The 27,778-nt window shown below is 43.5% G+C and overlaps 1 protein-coding gene across 3 annotated transcripts in view; it reads right to left on the bottom strand.

Moving 5' to 3' along the window:
• LOC135550521 (tubby protein-like) overlaps positions 1 to 27,778 on the bottom strand; it is a 118,603-nt gene extending 90,825 nt beyond the window's left edge. For all 3 annotated transcript variants that reach the window (XM_064981431.1, XM_064981450.1, XM_064981458.1), the window contains exon 1: positions 27,628 to 27,778. In XM_064981431.1, coding sequence (XP_064837503.1) covers positions 27,628 to 27,683 — 56 coding nt within the window. In that variant the 5' untranslated portion in view covers positions 27,684 to 27,778. The remainder of the gene's footprint in view (positions 1 to 27,627) is intronic.

Below are 27,778 nucleotides of genomic sequence, written 5' to 3'. Positions count from 1 at the left end.
TACTGGAACAAAGAGGCCTCACTCTGTGAAAAGAGTGGGATGGTTGGGGTCTTTCCTTACATATCAGATATGTTCAAAACGCCTCCAGAGACCACACAGTAATTATCAGAGAGTTTACTGGTTGTGTTCTGTTGTTCTGCTCATTCACAAGCAGAGCGGAGCACGATGACTGATAGAAAATGATAAGACAAAAGAATACTCTGGGTGTTCCCTGCATTGCCAGTCTACAGTACGGGTCCACTGTATACCTCTACAAACACTAAGCACTCCATTTCATGGTTAGAGGGTCAGAAAAAAACATCTATTGAGAGGTACCTCCAACATGATGTTGTCACGAACCGGCTCAAAGCCCGTAACAAAGGGAGACAACGTGGAGATAAGGAGTAACAAAATATATATTTATTAACCAAAGCAACTAAGGAAAATATACAATGGTGTGTGTAATCAGTAATCAGTAGTGTAAGTGAGTGTTTTGCATGCATGAATGTGATAATGCAGGGTGTTGAAAGGTGCCAATGCAAACAAACAAAAGGCCACCAAGAACCACAACACAATCTACAAAGGTGTCTGCATGGAGAGAGTCTCTTCCATGAATGTGGAAGAGGTCTATTTATCCTGGGACACACCTGGCCCAGGTGTTTCCCATGTAGCTGACGACCCTCCCCAACTCCGCCCACCGGCATCCTAATAAGGAAACAAGAACAGACAGAATACGGCAGACAGAGTGGGAGGGTCGTCACAATGTATAATACCGATACTATGTAGAATCATACACTAAGTGTACAAGACATTACGAACAGCTTCTTAATATTGAGCTGCACCCCTTTTGCACTCAGAACAGCTTCAATTCTACAAGGTGTCCAAAGTGTTCCACAGGGATGCTGGCCCATGTGGACTCCAATGCCTTCCACAGTGTCAAGTTGGCTGGTGGACCATTCTTGACACACACAGGAAACTGTTGAAAGTGAAAAACCCAGTAGTATTGCAGTTCTTGACAGACTCAAACTGGTGCACCTGGCACCTACTACCATACCCCGTTCCAAGACACTTAAATATTTTGTCTAGCCTATTCACCCTCTGATTGGCACATACACAATCCATGTCTCAATTGTCTCAAGGCTCAAAAATCCTTCTTTAACCGGACTCCCCCCCTTCATCTACACTGATTAAAGTGGATTTAACAAGTGCCATCAATAAGGGATCATATCTTTAATTTGGATTCAACCTGGTCAGTCTATGTCATGGAAAGAGCAGGTGTTCCTTATGTTTTGTACACCGTGTATAAAGGCCTAACCATAACTACTGGTAATTACCCATTTTCCCTTCAATGCAGAACCATCTATTTCATCACAACACAAGGCTTCTTTACACAAACACAAGCCCCTTCCTACAAAACATAAGCAGTGAAATTGGCTATTTACTTATCCAGCTCTGGTATCCTTTAGAGTCTAGCTATATCATTACACATGTTGCATTCACTGTGATCGTCAGTCGCAGGCAGCCAGCTACCAACTCTAATGGCTGTCTTTGCAGTTGGCCCAGCACACTTTGGCTTTGACAAGAGGTGCTCCACACTTCCCTTAATTATCTCTACAGCACAGGCAGTGCACGTGCTGCAGTCCTCCACTATTAAATCAGCACTGCAGAGCTCTCCCTGTCCTATTCCTTGCCTTGATTGTATTACTGCTGATGCTATCTGGAAATGTGCATGTACACTCTGTCCCATCTACTGTTGTTAGCCCCAATTCTGACGTGCTCTGATTATCTGCTTCACTAATTTCGGCTCTCATAAAAGCCTGGGTTTTCTGCACGTTAACACTAGAAGCTTATTACCTCAAATGGATCAATTGAAAGTGTTTGTTCACAGCTCCAATCCACATGTGTTGGTCATTACTGAGACGTGGTTAAGGAAGAGTGTTTTGAATACCGATGTTACCCTTTCTGGTTATAAACTTTTTTGTCAAGACAGATCTTACAAAGGTGGGGGAGTGGCAATATTTACCAAGGATCACCTGCACTGCTCTGTTGCCTCCACCAAGTCTGTCCCCAAACAATTTGATTTGCTGGTTTTAAGCATTACATTTTCAAATGGCTCTTTGTTGACTGTTGCTGGGTGCTATCGTTCTCCATCAGCACCGGCCTGTACCCTACCTGCTCTAATCTCTCTCCTGGCCCCTTACACTAAGTCTGAATTTGTCCTGCTAGGTGACCTAAACCTGGAAATGCTTGAACCACCTGAAAAAGTACTAAAGCAAGGGGACTCCCTAAATATTTCTCAGATGATCACCGATCCCACAAGGTAAGACTCCAAACACCCAGAAAAGGCTACTCTCCTCGATGTTATCCTCACAAATAATCCTGATAGGTATAAGTCTGGTGTTTTCTGTAATGACCTTAGTGATCACTGTTTTACAGCCTGTGTTCGTAATGGCTGCTCAATGAAACAACCTGTCCTAATTTGTCATAGATGCTTGCAAAAAACTTTCATGAGCAAACCTTCCTTCATGAACTGGCCTCTGTAAAATGGCACAGAATCAGCCTGATCCACTCTGTCGAAGACGATTGGACCTTCTTTTTTGATATTTTCAGTGGTATTGTTAACCTCTTACACTTATGGTGGCGCTATTTAATTTTTGGAAGAAAAACGTTCCCGTTTTAAACAAGATATTTTGTCACAAAAAGATGCTCGACTATGCATATAATTGCTACTGTTCGAAAGAAAACACTCTGACGTGTCCAGAAATACAAATATCTTCTCTGTGCGTGCCCTTTAACGTGAGCTTCAGGCAAAACCAAGATGACTTGGCATCCAGGAAATGACAAGGATTTTTGAGGCTCTGTCTTTCATGATCTCCTTATATGGCTGTGAACGCAAGAGGAATGAGTCTGCCCTTTCTGTCGTTTCCCAAGGTGTCTGCAGCATTGTGACGTATTTGTAGGCAGATCGTTGGAAGATTGACCATAAGAGACCACATTTACCACATGTCCGCCCGGTGTCCTGCGCCGAAATTGGTGCGCAAAAGTCACCTGCCAGTATTTTTCCATGGGGCACAGAGAGAGAAGCAAGCTTCCATGAACTGCATGTCAATGAAGAGATATGTGAAAAAACACCTTGAGGATTGATTCCAAACAACGTTTGCCATGTTTCGGTCAATATTATGTAGTTAATCCGGAAAAAGTTTCACGTTGTAGGTGACTGCATTTTCGGTTCGTTTCGGTAGCCAGGCGCAATGTAGAAAACGGAACGATTTCTCCTACACACAGACGCTTTCAGGAAACACTGCGCATTTGGTATGTGGCTGGGAGTCTCCTTATTGAAAACATCAGAAGCTCTTCAAAGGTAAATGATTTTATTTATTTGGTTATCTGGCTTTTGTGAAAATGTTGCGTGCTACATGCTACACAAAATGCTATGCTAGCTTTGCATACTCTTACCCAAATTAGTCAATTTCTATGGTTCAAAAGCATATTTTGAAAATCTGAGATGACAGTGTTGTTAAGAAAAGGCTAAGCTTGAGAGCAAACGCATTATTTTAATTTTATTTGCGATTTTCAAAAATCGTTAACGTTGCGTTATGCTAATGAGCCTGAGGCTTAGTCACAATCCCGGATCCGGGATGGGGAGTTTCAAGAGGTTAACAAACACACCCCATGAAGAAAATGAGAATTAAAAACAGGTCCAGGCCCTGGTTCGACCATGATCTCGCAGAGTTACTCCACCTCAAGAATTGCATTTGGCGAAAGGCTCGGCACACACACACTCAGGCTGACTGGCTCGTTCAGGCAAATGAGAAATAAGTGACCTCCGGCTATCCGGAAGGCCAAAGTAAGTTACTTTAAGGAGCAGTTCTCTCTCAGTGGGTCTAACATCAAGATGTTCTGGAAAACGGTTAAAGAGAATAAACCCTCCTCCTCACAGCTGCCCATGTCCCTTAATTTTATTTATTTCACCTTTATTTAACCAGGTAGGCTAGTTGAGAACAAGTTCTCATTTGCAACTGCGACCTGGCCAAGATAAAGCATAGCAATTCGATACATACAACAACACAGAGTTACACATGGAATAAACAAAACATACAGTCAATAATACAGTAGAACAAAAGAAAACAAAAAGTCTATATACAGTGAGTGCAAAAGAGGTAAGTTAAGGAAATAAATAGGCCATGGTGGCGAAGTAATTACAATATAGCAATTAAAAACTGGAATGGTAGATCGGCAAAAGATGAATGTGCAGGTAGATATACTGGGGTGCAAAGGAGCAAAATAAATAAATAAATACCAGTATGGGGATGAGGTAGGTAGATAGATGGGCTGTTTACAGATAGGCTAAGTACAGGTGCAGTGATCTGTAAACTGCTCTGACAGCTGGTGCTTAAAGCTAGTGAGGGAGATGTGAGTCTCCAGCTTCAGAGATTTTTGCAATTCGTTCCAGTCATGGGCAGCAGAGAACTGGAAAGAAAGACGACCAAAGGGGGAATTGGCTTTGGGGGTGACCAGTGAGATATACCTGCTGGAGCGCATGCTATGAGTGGGTGCTGCTATGGTGACCAGTGAGCTGAGATAAGGCGGGGCTTTACCTAGCAAGGGCTTGTAGATACCCTGTAGCCAGTGGGTTTGGCGACGAGTATGAAGCAAGGGCCAAGCAACGAGAGCGTACAGGTCGCAATGGTGGATAGTGTATGGGGCTTTGGTGACAAAACGGATGGCACTGTGATAGACTGCATCCAGTTTGTTGAGTAGAGTGTTGGAGGCTATTTTATAGATGAGTAGTGATGCTGGACGTGCGAGCAGGTGCGGGCAGCGATCGATTGAAAAGCATGCATTTAGTTTTACTTGCATTTAAGAGAAATTGGAGGCCATGGAAGGAGAGTTGTATGGCATTGAAGCTCATCTGGAGGTTAGTTAACACAGTGTCCAAGGAGGGGCCAGAAGTATACAGAATGGTATCGTCTACGTAGAGGTGGATCAGAGAATCACCAGCAGCAAGAGCAACATCATTGATGTATACAGAAAAGAGAGTTGGCCCGAGAATTGAACCCTGTGGCACACCCATAGAGACTGTCAGAGGTCCGGACAACAGGCCCTCCGATTTGACAAACTGAACTCTATCAGAGTAGTAGTTGGTAAACCAGGCGAGGCAATCATTTGAGAAACCAAGGCTGTCGAGTCTGCCAATAAGAATGTTGTGATTGAGTCGAAAGCCTTGGCCAGGTCGATGAATACGGCTGCACAGTAATGTCTCTTATCCATGGCAGTTATGATGTCGTTTAGAACCTTGAAAATGGCTGAGGTGCACCCATGACCAGCTCTGAAACCAGATTGCATAGCGGAGAAGGTATGGTGGGATTCGAAATGTTCAGTAATCTGTTTGTTAACTTGGCTTTCGAAGACCTAGTAAAGACAGGGTAGGATAGTTATAGGTCTGTAGCAGTTTGGGTCTAGAGTGTCACCCCCTTTGAAGAGGGGGATGACCACGGCAGCTTTCCAATCTTTGGGAATCACAGACGATACGAAAGAGAGGTTGAACAGGCTTGTAATAGGGGTTGCAACAATTTCGGCAGATAATTTTAGAAAGAGAGGGTCCAGATTGTCTAGCCCGGCTGATTTGTAGGGGTCCAGATTTTGCAGCTCTTTCAGAACATTGGCTATCTGGATTTTGGTAAAGGAGAAATGGTGGGGGCTTTGGCGGGTCGCTGTGGAGGGTGCTGGGCACTTGACCGGGGTAGGGGTAGCCATGTGGAAAGCATATCCAGCCGTAGAGAAATGCTTATTGAAATTCTCAATTATAGTGAATTTATCGGTGGTGACAATGTTTCCTAGCCTCAGAGCAGTGGGCAGCTGGGAGGAGGTGCTCTTATTCTCCATGGACTTTACAGTGTCCCAGAACTTTTTTGAGTTAGTACTACAGGATGCAAATTTCTGTTTGAAAAAGCTTGCCTTAGCTTTTCTAACTGCCTGTGTATATTTGTTCCTAATTTCCCTGAAAAGTTGCATCTCACGGGGGCTATTGGATGCAAATGCAGAACATCACAGGATATTTTTGTGCTGGTCAAGGGCAGACAGGTCTGGCGTGAACCAAGGACTATATCTATTCCTAGTTCAACATTTTTTGAGAGGGGCATGCTTATTTAAGATGGTGAGGAAGGCACTTTTAAAGAATAGCCAGGCATCATCTACTGACGGGATGAGGTCAATGTCATGTTGATGATGTGGTTGTTACTGACAAGCAGCACATGGCTGAGCTCTTTAATCGCCACTTCATTAAATCAGGATTCCTATTTGACTCAGCCATGCCTCTTTGCCCATCCAACATGTCCTCATGTCCCACCCCATCTAATGCAACAATGCTTCTCCCTTTTTTGCACCTGCCCCGCTACAAAGTCTCTCCTACAAAGTCTGAGGTGCTAAAAGAGCTCCTTAATTAAACTTGACCCCAAAAAACCATCAGGGTCAGATGGTTTAGACCCTTTCTTCTTTAAGGTTTCTGCCCCTATCATCGCCAAGCCTGTCTCTCCTTTCTTGGAAGGCAGCCACAGTTTGTCAAGCTGATCCTAACTGTTATAGGCCTATTTCTATTTTGCCCTGTTTATCAAGTGTTGGAAAAACTTGTCAATAATCAACTGACTGGCTTTCTTGATGTCTATAGTATTCTCTCAGGTATGCAATCTGGTTTCTGCTCAGGTTACGCATGTGTCACTGCAACCATAAAGGTCCTCAATGATGTCACCATTGCCCTTGATTCTAAGCAATATTTTGCTGCTATTTTTATTGACCTGGCCAAAGCTTTTGATACGGTAGACCATTCCATTCTTGTGGGCCAGCTAAGGAGTATTGGTGTCTCCGAGGGGTCATTGGCCTGGTTTGCTAACTACCTCTCTCAAAGAGTGCGGTGTATAAAGTCAGTAAATCTGCTGTCTCAGCCATTGCCTGTCACCAAGGGAGTACCCTAAGGCTCGATCCTAGGCCCCACACTTCTCAATTTACATCAACAACATAGCTCAGGCTGTAGGAAGCGCTCTCATTCATTTATATGCAGATGATATAGTCTTATACTCAACTGGCCTCTCCCTGGATTTTGTGCTAAATGCTCTACAACAAAGCATCCTTAGTGTCCAAAAAGATTTCTCTACCCTTAACCTGATTAAACTGACTGCATTTGGGTGCAAGAGCTCCAAAAGACTTCTGATCTAACATTCTACTTCGCCGATGTCATCTACAAAATAGCTTCCAATACTCTACTCAGCAAACTGGATGCAGTTTATCACAGTGCCATTTGTTTTGTTACTAAAGCACCTTATACCACCCACCACTGCGACCTGTAATGCTCTAGTCGGCTGGCCCTCGGTACATGTTCGTCGCCAGACCCAATGGCTCCAGGTCATCTACAAGTCCATGCTAGGTAAAGCTCCGCCTTATCTCAGTTCACTGGTCACGATGGCAACACTCCCCCGTAGCATGCGCTCCAGCAGGTTTATCTCATTGATCATCCCTAAAGCCAAAACCTCATTTGGCCGCCTTTCCTTCCAGTTCTCTGCTGCCTGTGACTGGAACGAATTGCAAAAATCCCTGAAGTTGGAGACTTATATATAAAATATATCCCATTTAGCAGACGCTTTTGTCCAAAGCGACTTACAAGTCGGCTGGAGCCACTACTTTTACATATGGGTGGCCCCAGCGGGAATCGAACCCACGACGCTTAGCGTTGCAAGCGCCATGCTCTACCGACTGAGCCACACAGGACCCGTGTCTCCCTCACCAACTTTAAACATCTGCTATCTGAGCAGCTAACCGATCGCTGCAGCTGTACATAGTCCATCGGTATATAGCCCACCCAATTTACCTACCTCATCCCCATACGGTTTTTATTTTATTTACTTTTCTGCTCTTTTGCACACCAGTATCTCTACCTGCACATGTTCATCTGATCATTTATCACTTCAGTGTTAATCTGCTAAATTGTAATTATTCACTCCTATGGCCTATTTATTGCCTACCTCGTCATGCCTTTTGCACACAATGCATGTAGATTATTTTTTTCCTACTATGTTATTGACTTGTTTATTGTTTACTCCATGTGTAACTCTGTGTTGTTGTCTGTTCACACTGCTATGCTTTATCTTGGCCAGGTCGCAGTTGCAAATGAGAACTGGTTCTCAACTAGCCTACCTGGTTAAATAAAGGTGAAATAAAAAAATAAATAAGAGGAACAGGAGCTCAAGCAGTAGAACATTTGAGGTTCCAGTACTCAGATCCAGTGAGCACCTGCCCAAGTCAAGCGCTGACTATTACTTTAAAACATGTTAGCATTCCACACAGCATACCAGAGGTCAACCTTCTCTGCGTAAGATCAATTATTCAAAAGAGAGGTTTAGCACACAGTAAACTGAGAGACCAGTCTATGTCTCTTAATCTGAACGCAGGAAAGAATATGTAGTGCACTACTTTTGAACCAGGAACATAGGGTGTCATTTAGGATGCATTTGGGACGCAAACTCGAGTGTACATTTCTGTCTAAATACAGGCCAGAATAGAGATTGACTCTCATCTTCTTTGTTGATATTGAAACTACATTTCAGTTACAGAAATATTCCATTTCAAATGACATAATCATGCAATTTTCATTAGAACATCTAATTACATTTTCTTTACATACCGTGCAATTATGCTTTGAAAAGAAGATTGTTTACCAATTAAATAAGCTCTCCATTGTGACAAAACTCAATATTATTCAGCAGTGCAGCATCTGATCATTAAATAGCAGCCTGTCTAGAAGTGGATGTGAACACGTGGATGTGAACACTGTAATATCATCTCCATATACTGTACACCAGCCCAGTCACAGCCAAGGGGTAAGATAGACGTACCCTATGGTACATCCTCCATAATCCTAACAACACACACTCTGCAGTGGTCAAAAGCTGCAGGTAGGCCACCACACCAGTGTGATGTTTTCACATGGAGAGACCTGGGAACCAGCACAGCGCAGCACAGCATCATAACCTATGGATCGCAAGGAACAAGTGAAAATAAATCCAGATGAGGCTTTCAAATCAAATCAATGTGTATTGGTTGCATACACACAGTTTTGCAGGTGTTATCACAGGTGCAGCGAAATGCTTGTGTTTCCAGCTCCAACAGGGCAGTAATATCTAGCAATTAACAATACATTTATCCAAAATATAATAATAAATAAATATCAGAATGAGCAATGTCAGAGGCTGGAATACAAACACAGTCCAGATAGATATATACTGTACAGTTGAAGTCGGAAGTTTACATACACAGGTTGGAGTCATCAAAACCAATTTTTCAACCACTCCACAAATTTCTTGATAACAAACTATAGTTTTGGCAAGTTGGTTAGGACATCTACTTTGTGCATGACAAGTAATTTTTCTTTCACTGTATCAAAATTCCAGTGGGTCAGAAGTATAAACACCACGGGACCACGCAGCCGTCATACCGCTCAGGAAGGAGAGGTGTTCTGTCTTGAGATGAATGTGCTTTTTTGCGAAAAGTGCAAATCAATCCCAGAACAACAGCAAAGAGCCTTGTGAAGATGCTGGAGGAAACAGGTACAAAAGTATCTATATCCACAGTAAAACGAGTCCTATAATCAACATAACCTGAAAGGCCGCTCAGCAAGGAAGAAGATTGTACTTTTTGGAGAAATGTCCTCTGGTCTGATGAAACAAAAATACAACTGTTTGGCCATAATGACCATCGTTATCTTTGGAGGAAGAAGGGGGAGGCTTGCTGAAGAACACCATCCCAACCGTGAAGCACAGGGGTGGCAGCATCATGTTGTGGGGGTGCTTTGCGGCAGGAGGTAGGAAAAATTATGTGTATATATTGAAGCAACATCTCAAGACATCAGTCAGGAAGTTAAAGCTTGGTAGCAAATGGGTCTTCCAAATTGACAATGACTCCAAGCATACTTCCAAAGTTGTGGCAAAATGGCTTAATGACAACAAAGTCAAGGTATTGGAGTGGCCATCACAAAGCCCTGACCTCAACCCTAGAGAAAATGTGTGGGCAGAACTGAAAAAGCGTGTGCGAGCAAGGAGGCCTACAAACCTGACTCAGGTACACCAGCTCTGTTAGGAGGATTGAGCCAAAATTCCCCCCAACTTATTGTGGGAAGCTTGTGGAAGGCTACCTGAAAAATTGGACCCTAGTTAAACAATTTAAAGGCAATGCTACCAAATACTAATTGAGTGTATGTAAACTTCTGACTCACTGGGAATGTGATGAATTAAATGAAAGCTGAAATAAATCACTCTCGCCTCTCTCTCCTAAATGACCTACAACAGGGCATTTTTACTAGGATTAAATGTCAGGGATTGTGAAAAACGGAGTTTAAATGTATTTGGTTAAGGTGTATGTAAACTTCCAACTTCAACTGTATATATTAGACACACACACCCCTTCATCATCATGTTCAACCTCCTAACATTCAAGCTATCAGTGAACACTGTGCCATACACAACCATTCAAACGTTTGGGGTCACTATTTTTTAAAGAAAAGCACATTTTTTGTCCATTAAAATAACATCAAATTGATCAGAAATACAGTGTAGACATTAACAATGACTATTGTAGCTGGAAACGGCTGATTTTCAATGGAATATCTACAAAGGCGTATAGAGGCCAGCATCCCGGAGTCGGCTCTTCACTGTTGATGTTGAGACTGGTGTTTTGCGGGTACTATTTAATGAAGCTGCCAGTTGAGGACTTGTGAGGCATCAGTTTCTCAAACTAGACACTCTAAGGTACTTGCTCAGTTGTGTACTGGGGCCTCCCACTCCTCTTTCTATTCTGGTTAGAGCCAGTTTGCACTGTTCTGTGAAGGGAGTAGTACACCACGTTGTAATTTCTCGCATGGAACAGCCTTCTTTTCTCAGACTGATGAGTTTCAGAAGAAAGTTCATTGCTTCTGGCCATCTTGAGCCTGTAATCGAACCCACAAATGCTGATGCACCAGATACTCAACTAATCTAAAAATGGCCAGTTTTATTGCTTCTTTAAATCAGAACAACCGTTTTCAGCTGTGCTAACATAATTGCAAAAGGGTTTTCTAATGATCAATTAGCCTTTTAAAATTATACACTTGGATTAGCGAACACAACTTACCATTGGAACACAGGAGTGATGGTTGCTAATAATGGGCCTGTACGCCTATGTAGATAGTCAGTTTCTGGCTACATTAGTCATTAACAATGTCTACACTGTATTTCTGATTAATTTGATGTTATTTTAATGAACTTTTTATTTTATTATTATTATTTTATTCTTTCAAAAACAACAACAAATTTAAGTGACTTTTGAATGGTAGTGTATATTGCAGTCAATGCACATCATTCAAACACTTACATTCAGCTGAAAAGTAATAATAACTGTGGCAAAGAAGGGGGTCGAGTGGTAAATGGCAGATATGTGAGAGCAGAACTAATAAACGGGCTTTGCCCGATCACTAAAATGGCCACCCCTGTCAGAACTACAGATCACAAAATGGCCGACCACCAAAACTACAAGTCCCAGAAGCAAGGGGAACCCTCAGAAGGTGGAGCCAACCCACAGATAAAGGGTCAAGAAAAACCAGGAAGAGAAGAAGAGAGTGCTGGAAGGATCTATGAACAATAGAGAAAGAGACAATAGAGATTGGCTGGATTTACCGTGTATGAGCTGGACTGTTTTGGACTTACCTGTTGGTGTTTGGACCTGGACCTACCGAGAACCCGATTCGTGTACCGAACCTTGTTATCCTTGACCTCGCCTACGGCCTGGGTGGACCAGGACGGAGAAACAAACACACAGGTACTGTCCTGTTCGAAAGAACTCTCATTCTTGGGTGATTTGGTGACAGTTTACCACTTAGTTTGTGACAAACGCTCCTAACCTTGAAGAGGTTTGCCACATAACCTATAATCATGTGATATACAGTAGCCAGATTCTAGGTAATAGCACCTATTGAACACAGTCTGGGGCACTATAAAGGGAATAGGGTGCCATTAGGAACACAACCAGGACATCTCAAGCAAAGGACCAAACAGAACAAAGACTTCCTTTCTACCATGCCACCAGATTGATATCAATGTATGTTTTGAGGTTGGGAAAGTGAGGTAGTGTATGGGAGTATGAGACTATAAGCGTATGAGAGTATCACAATACAGTCAGATGGAGGATGATGGCGAAACATTCAAACCCTGTGGAAAGATCCTAGAAAACAGACATACATTCATCTCCTAAAGCACGTCAGCCCTACAGTCGTGGTCATAGTCCTGTCACATAGGTAAGATCTGAAGATCCGTCAGACTGTCATTGTCTCTGCCTGCTTCTCCTGCCGGCAGCATCTTAGAGCTGCTAGTGAAACAGAGTTAAGCATCACTTAAATCCCACTCCTCTTAGAGGCTGACACAGAAAAACGCATACAGCTACCCAGGAATTCTAATATATTTTGATAGCTGCTGGCAAGATGCTGCATTTAAAAAACATTCATCATATGAATGTACTGCCAACCAGACCAATCTGGAGCTGTGCTCTACAGCCAGCTGGGTGAATGTTTATCTTAGACTGTAAAAGTAGGTTGTGAGAATAGAAACATTACTGTAGTTTTTCATAAAAGATAAATAGGATATTTCAGACCTTATTGATAAACCATAGTATATACTGAAATACAGTGCCGTTTTATAAAAGCCAAAGGCAAAGTCTGTGAACATGGTTGTCTCCAGCTGCTTATTAGATGCACATTTGAATATTTAATTAATCTAATATATGCAGTGTTCCTCCCTAAACAATACATTGGTAAAAAGCATTTCCACTTCCAACACCACTATCTGATTGAGGGCTATAGTTACTGATATGTAGCGCACTCCTCAGAGCATAGCAGCAGTTCCCAGAACAGTCTCAGTGGTAATGCATCTTATTCACACTAGCTATCTAGTAGAAAGACAGGTGATAGCAGACAGCTGCTCCCCTCATAGTGGTATCTTGGTCTCATAATTCATTCCTTCCGGAACAATAACTTTGCCTTACGACAAGCCCTCTCCCCTTCCAATAGATTCATCAGATGGGATCCAATTAGAGGTAATAGAGGGTAGGAGGATAGGCATCAATTAACTACTGATAGACAATGGCCCAAACATTATACAGCTTTATGCTCTGAGGAAATCATATCCAAACCTCATGGATTTTGTGTTTACCCAACTAAACTCAGAAAGCATATGGTTACAGGAGCTTAAAACTATACATTCCTGGGGGGCTGTGTTTTTGAAGCCTTGAAGATTTCAACTGGAAATGATTAATAATCAATGCCATGATCCTTGATGTGAAGCCTCAGGGAACTGGATAAAGACCTATTGAGTGCTCTATATACTGCTAGGGCCAGTTACTGGAACAGGTCTCAACATAGGACCTATATTGTTACATTGATATTACAACCACCAGATATTATCCACCAGTGATGTGTTTGCAATCAAAACCCTGGCTAATGGCCCCAGCAGAGCCCTGATCTCACTCACGCCCGTCTAGCATTACTACTCTGGACGGTTCTGACTTAGAATATGTGGACAACTACAAATACCTAGGTGGCTGGTTAGACTGTAAACTCTCCTTCCAGACCCACATTAAGCATCTACAATCCAAAATTAAATCTAGAATCAGATTCCTATTTTGCAACAAAGCATCCTTCACTCATGCTGCCAAACATACAGACTATCCTACCGATCCTTGACTTCAGCGATGTCATTTACAAAATAGCCTCCAACACTACTCAGCTAATTGGATTCAGTCTATCACAGTGTCATCCGTTTTGTCAACAATGCCCCATATACTACCCACCACTGCGACCTGTATGCTCTCGTTGGCTGGCCCTCGCTTCATATTCATCGCCAAACCCACTGGCTCCAGATCATCTAAGTCTTTGCTAGGTAAAGCCCAGCCTTATCTCAGCTCACTGGTCACCATGGCAGCACCCACCCGTAGCACACACTCCAGCAGGTATATTTCACTGGTTACCCCCAAAACCAACTCCTTTGGCTGCCTTTCCTTCCAGTTCTCTGCTGCCAATGATTGGAAAAAATTGCAAAAAACACTGAAGCTGGAGACTAATATCGCACTCACTAACTTTAAGCATCAGCTGTCAGAGAAGCTTACAGATCATTGCACCTGTACATAGCCCATCTGTGTCATGTCTTGTTATGTCTGTTCCTGTCCTTTCTCTTCACTCTGTCTCTCTCTGCTGGTCTTTTTAGGTTACCTTCTCTGTCTCTCATTCTTCAGCTGTTCTACATCTCCCCTAACTAGCTCATTCACTCTTTCCCACCTGTTCTCTATTCCCCCTCTGATTTGGTCTCTATTTCTCTCTCTGTTCCTGCTACTTTCAGTGTCTGATTCTTGTTTGTGTTTTTGATGCCAGAAGCAAGCTGTCGTCCCGTTTGCTTCCACCTTGTCCTATCCTGTCGGAGTCTGCCTGGCAGGTGCATCCTGCATTATACTAACGTTCTTTTTGTTCCATTGACTACGTTGGAAGAGGATTTATGCCATTCCTGTTTTTCATTAAAGAACTCTGTTTTCTGTTAAAACCGCTTTTGGGTCTTCACTCAAGTACATAACAGAAGAATCAGACCAAGAATGGACCCAGCGGCTCCGGACCCTTTTCACTCCGCCGTCGAGATCCAGGGAGCGATGCTAGGCAGACACGAGGAGGAATTGTCTGCTGCTCGACATGCCGTTGAGACCCTGGCCGTCCAAGTCTCCGACCTCACAAGACAGGTTCACCAACTCCACCTCGATCCACCGCCCACTTCCAGGGTTTCCGAGTCTCCGGAGCCCAGGATCAACAACCCGCCGTGTTACTCTGGGGAGCCCACTGAGTGCCGCTCATTCCTCACTCAGTGTGATGTGGTGTTCTCTCTCCAGCCCAACACTTACTCCAGGAGCGCAGCCCGCATCGCCTACGTCATTTCTCTCCTTACCGGACGGGCGCGTGAGTGGGGCACGGCAATCTGGGAGGCGAGGGCTGAGTGTATTAACCAGTATCGGGACTTTAAGGAGGAGATGATACGGGTTTTTGACCGTTCTGTTTTTGGGGAGGAGGCTTCCAGAGCCCTGTCTTCCCTATGTCAGGGGAATCGATCCATAACGGATTATTCTATTGAGTTTCGCACTCTCGCTGCCTCTAGTGACTGGAACGAGCCGGCTTTGCTCGCTCGTTTTCTGGAGGGTCTCCTCGTCGAGGTTAAGGATGAGATCCTCTCCCGGGAGGTTCCTTCCAGTCTGGACTCCTTAATAGCTCTCGCTATTCGCATAGAGCGACGGTTTGATCTTCGTCGCCGAGCTCGTGGAAAGGAGCTCGCGTTCTCCGTTGCTCCCCTCTCCACATCACTGCCACCTGCCGCATCACTGCCACCCTCCTCCGCCGGCTCGGATGCTGAGCCTATGCAGCTGGGGGTATCCGCATCTCGGCCAAGGAGAAGGAACGGAGAATCACCAATCGCCTCTGTCTCTACTGCGGCTCCGCTGGTCATTTTGTCACCTCATGTCCAGTAAAAGCCAGAGCTCATCAGTAAGAGGAGGGCTACTGGTGAGCGCAACTACTCAGGCCTCTCCTTCTGGATCACGCACTACCTTTCCGGTCCATCTCCGCTGGCCCGGTTCATCTGCTTCCTGCAGTGCCTTGATAGACTCTGGGGCGGAGGGCTGTTTTATGGACGAGACCTGGGCTCGGGAACATGACATTCCTCTCAGACAGTTAGGGGAGCCCATGGCCTTGTTCGCTTTAGATGGTAGTTCTCTCCCCAAGATTCAGCGTGAGACGCTGCCTTTAACCCTCACTGTCTCTGGTAATCATAGCGAAACAATTTCTTTTTTAATTTTTCGTTCACCTTTTACACCTGTTGTTTTGGGTCATCCCTGGCTAGTGCGCCATAACCCTTCTATTAATTGGTCTAGTAATACTATCCTATCCTGGAATGTTTCTTGTCATGTGACCTGTTTAATGTCTGCTATCCCTCCTGTTTCCTCTGTCTCTTCTTCACAGGAGGAGCCTGGCGATTTGACAGGGGTGCCGGAGGAGTATCACGATCTGCGCACGGTGTTCAGTCGTTCCAAGGCCACTTCTCTCCCTCCACACCGGTCGTATGACTGTAGTATTGATCTTCTTCCGGGAACTACTCCCCCGGGGTAGATTATACTCTCTGTCGGCTCCCGAACGTAAGGCTCTCGAGGATTATTTGTCGGTTTCGCTCGACGCCGGTACCATAGTCTCCTCCTCCTCTCCCGCCGGAGTGGGGGTTTTTTTGTTCAGAAGAAGGACGGGTCCCTGCGCCCATGCGTGGATTATCGAGGGCTGAATGACATAACAGTTAAGAATCGTTATCCGCTTCCTCTTATGTCTTCAGCCTTCGAGATCCTGCAGGGAGCCAGGTTTTTCACCAAATTGGACCTTCGTAACGCCTACCATCTCGTGCGCATCAGGGAGGGGGACGAGTGGAAGACGGCGTTTAACACTCCGTTAGGGCACTTTGAATACCGGGTTCTTCCTTTCGGCCTCGTTAACGCTCCAGCTGTCTTTCAGGCACTAGTTAACGACGTCCTGAGAGACATGCTGAACATTTTTGTTTTCGTTTACATGGACGATATCCTGATTTTTTTCACCGTCTCTCTCGATTCATGTTCAGCACGTGCGACGCGTCCTCCAGCGCCTTTTGGAGAACTGTCTTTATGTGAAGGCTGAGAAGTGCACTTTTCATGCCGCCTCTGTCCCTTTTCTCGGTTCCGTTATTTCCGCTGAGGGCATTAAGATGGATCCCGCTAAGGTCCAGGCTGTCATTGATTGGCCCGTTCCTAAGTCACGCGTCGAGCTGCAGCGCTTTCTGGGCTTCGCTAATTTCTATCGTCGTTTCATCCGTAACTTCGGTCAGGTGGCAGCTCCCCTCACAGCCCTTACTTCTGTTAAGACGTGCTTTAAGTGGTCCGTTTCCGCCCAGGGAGCTTTTGATCTTCTTAAGAATCGTTTTACATCCGCACCTATTCTTGTTACACCTGACATCTCTAGTCAGTTTGTTGTTGAGGTTGACGCGTCAGAGGTGGGCGTGGGAGCCATTCTTTCTCAGCGCTCTCTCTCTGACGGCAAGGTCCATCCTTGCGCGTTTTTCTCTCATCGCTTATCGCCGTCAGAACGTAACTATGATGTTGGTAATCGCGAACTGCTCGCCATCCGCTTAGCCCTAGGCGAATGGCGACAGTGGTTGGAGGGGCGACCGTTCCTTTTGTCGTTTGGACTGACCATAGGAACCTTGAGTACATCCGTTCAGCCAAACGACTTAATGCGCGTCAGGCTCGTTGGGCTCTGTTTTTCGCTCGTTTCGAGTTTGTTATTTCTTATCGTCCGGGCTCAAAAAACACCAAGCCTGATGCTTTATCTCGTCTCTTCAGTTCTTCTGAGGTCTCCACCGACCCCGAGGGGATTCTCCCTGACGGGCGTGTTGTCGGGTTGACTGTCTGGGGAATTGAGAGGCAGGTAAAGCAAGCACTCGCTCACACTCCGTCGCCGCGAGCTTGTCCTAGGAACCTTCTGTTCGTTCCCGTTCCTACTCGTCCGGCCGTTCTTCAGTGGGCCCACTCTGCCAAGTTAGCCGGCCACCCCGGCGTTCGGGGTACGCTCGCTTCCATTCGCCAGCGTTTCTGGTGGCCCACTCGGGAACGTGACGCGCGTCGATTTGTCGCCGCTTGTTCGGTCTGCGCGCAGACTAAATCTGGGAACTCTCCTCCTGCCGGCCGTCTCAGACCGCTTCCCATTCCCTCTCAACCGTGGTCTCACATCGCTTTAGATTTTATCACCGGACTGCCTTCATCAGCGGGGAAGACAGTTATTCTTACGGTTGTCGATAGATTCTCTAAGGCGGCTCATTTCATTCCTCTCGATAAGCTCCCTTCTGCTAAGGAGACGGCTCAGATCATTATCGAGAATGTTTTCCGAATTCATGGCCTTCCGTCTGACGTCGTTTCCGACAGAGGCCCGCAGTTCACGTCTCAATTTTGGAGGGAGTTTTGCCGTTTGATTGGGGCTTCCGTCAGTCTCTCGTCCGGCTTTCATCCCCAGTCTAACGGTCAAGCCGAACGGGCCAATCAGACTGTTGGTCGCATTTACGCAGTCTTTCTTTTCGTAACCCTGCGTCTTGGTCAGAACAGCTCCCCTGGGCAGAGTACGCCCACAACTCGCTTCCCTCGTCTGCTACCGGTCTATCCCCTTTTCAGAGTAGCCTCGGGTACCAGCCTCCGCTGTTCTCTTCTCAGCTCGCCGAGTCCTGCGTCCCCTCCGCTCAGGCTTTTGTCCAGCGTTGCGAGCGCACCTGGAAGGGGGTCAGGTCGGCACTTTGCCGTAATAGGGCGCAGACTGTGAGGGCCGCTAACAAGCGTAGGACCAAGAGTCCTAGATATTGTTGCGGTCAGAGAGTATGGCTCTCCACTCAGAACCTTCCCCTTAAGACAGCTTCTCGCAAGTTGGCCCCGCGGTTCATTGGTCCGTTCCGTATTTCTCAGGTCATTAATCCTGTCGCAGTGCGACTTCTTCTCCCGCGCTATCTTCGTCGCGTTCACCCGGTCTTCCATGTCTCCTGTGTTAAGCCCGTTCTTCGCGCCCCCGCTCGTCCCTCCCCCCCCATCCTTGTCGAGGGCGCACCCATCTACAGGGTTCGTAAGATTTTGGACATGCGCCCTCGGGGCCGTGGTCATCAGTACCTAGTGGATTGGGAGGGGTACGGTCCTGAGGAGAGGAGTTGGGTTCCCTCTCGGGACGTGCTGGACCGTTCGCTGATCGATGATTTCCGCCAGGTTTCCTCCTCGAGTGCGCCAGGAGGCGCTCGGTGAGTGGGGGGGGGGGGTACTGTCATGTCTTGTTATGTCTGTTCCTGTCCTTTCTCTTCACTCTGTCTCTCTCTGCTGGTCTTTTTAGGTTACCTTCTCTGTCTCTCATTCTTCAGCTGTTCTACATCTCCCCTAACTAGCTCATTCACTCTTTCCCACCTGTTCTCTATTCCCCCTCTGATTTGGTCTCTATTTCTCTCTCTGTTCCTGCTACTTTCAGTGTCTGATTCTTGTTTGTGTTTTTGATGCCAGAAGCAAGCTGTCGTCCCGTTTGCTTCCACCTTGTCCTATCCTGTCGGAGTCTGCCTGGCAGGTGCATCCTGCATTATACTAACGTTCTTTTTGTTCCATTGACTACGTTGGAAGAGGATTTATGCCATTCCTGTTTTTCATTAAAGAACTCTGTTTTCTGTTAAAACCGCTTTTGGGTCTTCACTCAAGTACATAACAATCTGTAAATAGTCCATCCAACTACCTCATCCCCATATTGTTATTTTTGTCTCCTTTGCACCCAAGTATCTCTACTTGCACATTCATCTTCTGCACATCTATCACTCTAGTGTTTAATTGCTAAATTGTAATTACTTCGCCACCATGGCCAATTTATTGCCTTACCTACCTAATCTTACTTTATTTGCACACACTGTATATAAACTTTTCTATTGTGTTATTGACTGTATGTTTGTTTATTCCATGTGTAACTGTGTTTGTGTCGCACTGCTTTGCTTTATCTTGGCCAGGTAGCAGTTGTTAATGAGAACTTGTTCTCAAATGGCCTACCTGGTTAAATAAAGGTGAAATAAGAAAATACAATAACACACACCAACCTGTGTATGGCACTGACAGAGCAGAATTCAGTCTGGGCCTTGCAGCAGCAGAGGGAGTATTTTGAAAACAGTCTCTAATATGTAACCCCTATAAATCTGCCCGCTTATGTCCAAACCCAGCCCCTTCTATCTCCCTCTCTCTCAATCTCTGTTCAACCCAGACCCCTCTCTCCAACCTAGGCCACCTCTCTCCCTAAAACCCAGGCCCACCATCTCCAACCTAGGCCACCTCTCTCCAACCTAGGCCACCTCTCTCCAACCTAGGCCACCTCTCTCCCTAACCCAGGCCCCCTCAAAAGGGGCTTTATTGGCATGGGAAACATATGTTAACATTTCCAAAGCAAGTGAAGTAGAAAATATACAAAAGTGAAATAAACAGAAAAAGAACAGTGAACATTATACTCACAGAAGTTCAAAAAGAATGAAAGACATTACAAATGTCATATTATGCATTATTACACACAGTGTTGTAACAATGTACAAATGGTTAAAGTACAAAAGGGAAAATTAAATAAGCATAAATATTTTTACAATCATATTTTTACATTGATGTTTGTTCTTCACTGGTTGACCTTATCTTGTGGCAACGCATCTTGCTGCTGTGATGGCACACTGTGGTATTTCACCCAATAGATATGGGACTTTATCAAAATTGAGAGAAATATGTGTCTCCAATGTGGTCATACATTGGGCATGAGGTTTGGAAGTGCAGCTCAGTTTAAACCTCATTTTGTGGGCAGTGTGCACATAGCCTGTCTTCTCTTGAGAGCCAGGTCTGCCTACGACGGCCTTTCTCAATAGCAAGGCTATGCTCACTGAGTCTGTACAGGGTAAAAGTGTTCATTAAGTTTTGGTCAGTCACAGTGGTCAGGTATTCTGCCACTGTGTACTCTATGTTTATGGCCAAATAGCATTCTAGTTTGCTGTTTTTTTGTTAATTCTTTCCAATGTGTCAAGTACTTATCTTTTTGTTTTGTCATTATTTGGTTGAGTCTAATTGTGTTGCTGTCCTGGGGCTCTGTGGGGTGTGTTTGTGAACAGAGCCCCAGGACCAGCTTGCTTAGGGGACTCTTCTCCAGGTTCATCTCCCTGTAGGTGATGACTTTATGGAAGGTTTGGGAATCGTTTCCTTTTAGATGGATGTAGAATTTAACGGCGCTATTCTGGATTTTGATCATTAGCGGGAATCAGCCTAATTCTGCTCTGCATGCATTATTTGGTGTTCTACATTGTACACAGAGGATATTTTTGCAGAATTCTGCATGCAGTCTCAATTTGGTGTTTGTCCCATTTTGTGTTGGTGAGCAGACCCCAGACCTCACAACCATAAAGGGCAATGGGTTCTATAACTGATTCAAGTATTTTTAGCCAGATCCTAATTGGTATGTCGAATTTTATGTTCCTTTTGATGGCATAGAATGCTCTTCTTGCCTCGTCTCTCAGATCGTTCACAGCTTTGTGTATTTCTGCATTGTTTTAGTGATTCACCATAGGCCCCCTCTCTCCCCAACCCAGGCCCCCTCTCCCCAACACAGGCCCCCTCTCTCCCCCTCTGCTTCTTACCGACTCAGAGTGGAACAGACAGACACTTATCTACTTAGACACATATAAATTCAGCGATAGGGAGGAGGACGTGGAAGATAAACTGTCGACCTTCGCAGACGATCCATACTGTCAAAACTCACATCTGAAACAGCAGGGGCATCTAATTACTTGTGGGCAATTCCACTGTAACTACATTTTTCATTTAAAATGTATGCCAAAACAAACCATTGATTTAGAAGTTTAAACCATGCACCTCTATGCACAATGACTACTTTGACCAATTTACACTGAACATTTTACAAAAACTAATTTAGTGGAAGAACTGTGCAGATACAAAGTTTCAGTAAATTCTCTAAAAGTTTGTCAACGTTAGTTAAATATCTGCTCCAAATAATTCAACATGTCTGCAGATAGAATGGTGTCAGCTATTTTTATTTATTTTACTAGGCAAGTCAGTTAAAGAACAAATTCTTATTTTCAATGACTGTCACGAGTCCGACTGAGGGTGATTTCCCTTCCCGGTCGGGTGGCGCTCGGCGGTTGTCGTCACCGGCCTATTAGCTGCCACTGATTGTCTTTCCTCCCCCTCCTTGTATGTTTATTGGTAGCACCTGTGTGTATGATTAGTTTGTCTTTATTAGACAGCCGGCCCGCCTGGTCGTTGTGCGGGATTATTCTTTGTAACCTTCTGCTCTGTATCAGAGGAACGTGTTAGTTCCTAGTCATGCATTTTTGAATCGTCATTTTGACATTCCCTGTGTTTTGGGGCCGTGATCATTGTTTGCACCCTGTGGTGCATTTAGTGCATTAAAGAGCACAGCATTGGACTCTCTGTCTCCTGCCTTTGACTCCACACCCACGACACCCGGATTGTTACAATGACGGCCTAGGAACAGTGGGTTAACTGCCTGTTCAGGGGCAGAACGACAGATTTGTACCTTGTCAGCTCGGGGATTTGAACTTGCAACCTTTCAGTTACTAGTCCAACGCTCTAACCACTAGGCTACCCTGCCGCCCCAGCTATGACTTCACACATTGACTTCAAAAACATCTATTTTGGTTATTGAACTACAAGTGAAGTGGATTTACATCTGGTATTGGAATTGCAGTAACAGAATTTCATCATTGGTCCCTGATCTGTACGACACAGAAATGCATAATTATGGATATGAATGTTATTCTCTTCATGGTGATCTAAATAGGTTCACAAAATGTATAAATATACAATACCCTCCTTTGCATATTTGACTATTATTCTACACACTGGCTATTATTTTAATGAGCTCTGCCCCCAAACAAGACCAAATTTGGTTGGTCCGGACCAAATCTGAACCAATCCTAGATATCTATGTTTCACATGTTTGGACATCAAGTATAGCACAGTAGAACTCAGAGTACAGTACAGCAGAGTAGAGTTCAGTACAGTATAATAGTGTACTGAACTCTAGTTAATCTACTGTGTACTGTACTAAACTCTATAGTACTGTACTTTTATTTTCTGTACTGTCCAAACTAGAGGTCGACCGATTATGATTTTTCAAAGCCAATACCAACCAACAAAAGCTGATACCGATTTAAATCGAACTATTTTTATATTTGTAATAAATGACAATTACAATAATACTGAATTAACAATGACCACTTATTTTAACTTAATATAATACATAAATAAAAACATGTTCAATTTGGTTTAAATAATGCAACAACACAGTGTTAGAGAAGAAATCAAAAGTGCAATATGTGCCATGTAAAAAAGCTAACGTTTAAGTTCCTTGCTCAGAACAAGAGAACATATGAAAGCTGGTTGTTCCTTTTATTAACATGAGTCTTCAATATTCCCAGCTAAGAAGTTTTAGGTTGTAGTTATTATAGGACTATTTCTCTCCATACCATTTTTATTTCATACGTTCGACTATTGGATGTTCTTAAAAGCACTTTAGTATTGCCAGCCTAATCTTGGGAGTTGATAGGCTTGAAGTCATAAACAGCGCTGTGCATCCCAGCATTGCTAAGAGCTGCTGTTTGAATGAATGCTTACGAGCCTGCTGCTGCCTACAACCACTCAGTCAGACTGCTTGATCAAATCATATCCTTAATTATAATAAACACACAGAAATACGAGCCTTTGGTCATTAATATGGTCAAATCCGTAAACTGACGTTTTGAAAACAAAATGTTTATTCCTTCAGTGAAATACGGAACCGTTACGTATTTTATCGAACGGATGGCAATCCTAAGTCTAAATATTACATTGCACAACCTTCAATGTTATGTCATAATTATGTAAAATTCTGGCAAATTAATTAGGGTCTTTGTTAGGAATAAATGGCCTTTCAACAGTTTGCAACGAGCCAGGCGGCCCAAACTGCTGCATATACCCTGACTCAGCTTGCACTGAACGCAAGAGAAGTGACACAATATCCCTAGTTAATACTGCCTGCTAACATTAATTTATTTTAACTAAATATGCAGGTTTAAAAAATATACTTGTGTATTGATTTTAAGAAAGGCATTGATGTCTATGGTTTGGTACATTATTGCAACGATTGTGCTTTTGTTAAATCATCAAGTTGAAGTAGGCTGTGATTCAATGATAAATTAACAGGCACCGCATTGATTATATGCAATGCAGAACAAGCTAGTTAACCTAACAATATCATCAACCATGTGTAGTTAACTAGTGATTATGTGAAGATTAATTGATTGTTTTTTTATAAGATAAGTTTAATGCTAGCTAGCAACTTACCTTGGCTCCTTGCATCCACAAGGTCCTTTTGATGCTGCACTCGCGTAACAGGTGGTCAGCCTGCCACACAGTCTCCTAGTGGATTGCAATGTAATCGGCATCCAAAAAGGCCGATTACCAATTGTTCTGAAAAGTTGAAATCAGCCATCGGTCGACCTCTAGTCCAAACTGATGACCCCAACTGTGGCTTATGGCCACTATGATTTCCCATTGAATTGACTACAATCTGATTTGGTAACGAAATTGAGTTTTAATCACTTAATAATTCAGAAACAACATTGTAATCAGTAAAAACACTAATTGATAGGTCTACCTTTACTTGTTACTTCTGTGAACTTTCATTATCATCCCTCCTCATGATGGAGAGAAATTAAAAAATATCTTACAGATACCAAAAACCCACATGCTGTAACGGAATTTCAAGCCACAAGGTTTCTTAAACTTGCAGAAGGCAGAAAAATGTATACAAAATTAAATATGTGTTGATATTAGTTGGTAAGGTTCTTTGATATATTTGATAAAACCTTTAAGGACTTTTTCTGGTAGATGTATTCTAAGACTACTTCTCCATCTGTTCGACCAGAAATCAAAGCCTTTGCTTATTCCAAATTTTAAGGATGGAAAAGGGGTTGAAAAATGTATATGCCTTAATAAAAAAATATATACTTTTAGCTTTCATTTGATATGCTCCTATGAGCTTCACATGTTGGTGCTCATGTGTCCTGTTACTGTGTTACTGAGACAGAACACTTAATAACAATACGACAGACAGGTTAGGATGTGGGAATCATTTAATCTTTCTACTCTATTTAGCCGTAATATTCAAGTAAATGGTGCTTCCTGTCTTTAGATCAGTCTTTACATAGCATATAAACTCGTACCAAAGTGTATATGTTAGTACGCACAGTAATATGTATGTGCATGTGTGTATATTTAATGTACTATGCACAGTATGTCATTATTGACGTTACAATATTAATGGCCATAAGTTATATTATGTATGTCTGCCTAGCCTAGTGCCTACAGTGTCTCACTCTGTGTGTGTGTGTGTGAATCATTCCCCTCCACTACACAGCTTATGGATGTGAGATCTTCACACATTGGTACCCTGTGTCATCACCCATTCATCTGTGACGTAGAAGCAGGTGTGCAGCGTGGACCATCCATACTCCAACAGTGCATTAACCCCCAGAGATGTTCTCAGAAATACAATGGCAGCATACACAGAAAATGTCTCACTCTCACCAACACTACTCACTAACCCAAAAAACATCAAATGATTACGTAAAAAGTTTGCCCCTGCAGTAATGCACTTTATTGTAGTCCTGGCTTCATTATTGCATGAAATAATTGATATGAAATAGGTTTCTTCTGTAAAGAAGGAATTGTTAGAGGTCCATAAATAAGCGCTGTAAAACTGCAATGTACCATGTGAGGCGATACCAAATCGGAGACTAATGAGATCGCCTGGCATTTATGTAGATTATTTCAACAGACACACAATAATTATTAAAACACAATCTGAGAGAATGTGATCCCCTCCTCTCGTTGAATAGTATCTCCCCTCACCACCTTGGCTCTCCATCGTTCTGTGGTTGCTGTGATTACACAGGCCTGTTGAACTAACACATTGTGAGTGCACTGCTCCTACCTTCGCAGGCACAGCCATGAATTACGATTAGAGGTCGACCGATTAATCGGAATGTCCAATGGCCAATTTCAAGTTTTCATAACAATCGGAAATCGGTATTTTTGGTCCCTGATTTTCCGATGTATTATTATTTGTTTTTTTACACCTTTATTTAACTAGGCAAGTCAGTTAATAACTCACTCTTATTTTCAATTACGGCCTCGGAACGGTGGGTTAACTGCCTCGTTCAGGGGCAGAAAGACAGATTTTCACCTTGTCAGCTCGGGGGATCAATCTTGCAACCTTACAGTTAACTAGTCCAACGCAATAACGACCTGCCTATCTCTCCTTGCAGGAGACTGCCTATTACGCAAATGCAGTAAGCCAAGGTAAGTTGCTAGCTAGCATTAAACTTATTTTATAAAAAAAAAAAAAATCATAATCACTAGTTAACTACACATGGTTGATGATATTACTAGATATTATCTAGCGTGTCCTGTGTTGCATATAATCTGACTGAGCATACAAGCATACAAGTATCTAAGTATCTGACTGAGCGGTAGTAGGCAGAAGCAGGGGAGTAAACATTCATTCAAACAGCACTTTCGTGCGTTTTGCCAGCAGCTCTTCGTTGTGCGTCAAGCATTGCGCTGTTTATGACTTCAAACCTATCAACTCCCGAGATGAGGCTGGTGTGGCCGAAGTGAAATGGCTGGCTAGTTAGTGCGCGCTAATAGCGTTTCAAACTTCACTCGCTCTGAGCCTTGGGGTGGTTGTTTCCCTTGCTCTGCATGGGTAACGCTGCTTCGATGTGGTGGCTGTTGTCATTGTGTTGCTGGTTCGAGCCCAAGGAGGAGCGAGGAGAGGGACGGAAGCTATATTGTTACACTGGCAATACTAAAGTGCCTACAAGAACAAAGGTTAATGAAATACAAATGGTATAGAGGCAAATAGTCCTATAATAACTACAACCTAAAACGTCTTACCTGGGAATATTGAAGACTCATGTTCAAAGGAACCACCAGCTTTCATATGTTCTCATGTTCTGAGCAAGGAACTGAAATGTTAGCGCATATTGCACTTTTACTTTCTTCTCCAACACTTTGTTTTTGCATTATTTAAACCAAATTGAACATGTTTCATTATTTATTTGAGGTTAAATTGATTTTTATTCATGTATTATATTAAGTTAAAATAAGTGTACGAGACCCAGAAGCTCTCGCTGCAATCTCAGCACAATTACGGTGTCTAGAATACAAATCACACTGTAAGAGCTTATGAGAACCTGTGCACGGATGTCAATTCAACATCTATTCCATGTTGGTTGAACATCGTTTCATTGAAATGACGTTGGAAACAATGTTGATATAACCAGTGTGTGCTCAGTGGGATGTTGCTTACTGACTGGCTGTGTGTGCCCATGTCTGCTGACCAATAAGGAAAGACCTTATAGTCAGAACATAAAGACTAGCAAGCATTGCTCTGTACTGTAGCTGTTGGATGTAGAAATCAAATGAGAAGCTATTTCTCCACTTACTGTACGAGTGTTGACAAAGCTTACTACAACTCAAATACACTGAAAGCTGTTTCATCTGACCAGAGTTAAAAAAGTAAGTTACAGAATGTACAGTCTTCTAGGATCCTTCACACTGTATTTGTTTCAGGAAATCAACATTGACCGGAAGCAATATTGTTGTATTACAGACAAATCACTGCTTCAACACACACACACACACACACCTTATTGATTTGTCATGCCACAGTCTGATACATATTCTATCAATATCAGGATTGCACCCAATTACAGCGCATGTCAATTTATTTATACATATGTCTAGACTAGGCTACTGTATTTAATTGGTTTTGTAGGTTGGTTAATCAATCACAACCAACTTCTGATTAGATATGACAATAGTAGCCTACTAAACAAAGGCAAAGGAGAGGTTCTGCTGGCAAGTTGGTGATATCAGCTCGCAAAACAAGGTAAATGTTGACAAATGATATGCGCTTACCTGTCATAACTCCATCGACTGTATGACATGTTCCTGTTGCTGCTGACTCCTTCCATGACTTCTATGGGGTGTTGCTAAATAGGGTTCAACGTGACACGAAAATAAAACCTGGGTTTAGATGCCACGCCGATATTTCCCACCAGTTCTAGCA

The sequence above is a fragment of the Oncorhynchus masou genome, chromosome 1 (assembly GCF_036934945.1).
Source record: "Oncorhynchus masou masou isolate Uvic2021 chromosome 1, UVic_Omas_1.1, whole genome shotgun sequence".
Lineage (NCBI taxonomy): Eukaryota > Metazoa > Chordata > Actinopteri > Salmoniformes > Salmonidae > Oncorhynchus > Oncorhynchus masou.
Note: the sequence above shows the minus strand (reverse complement) of the source record. Positions and strands in the feature narration are given on the sequence as shown.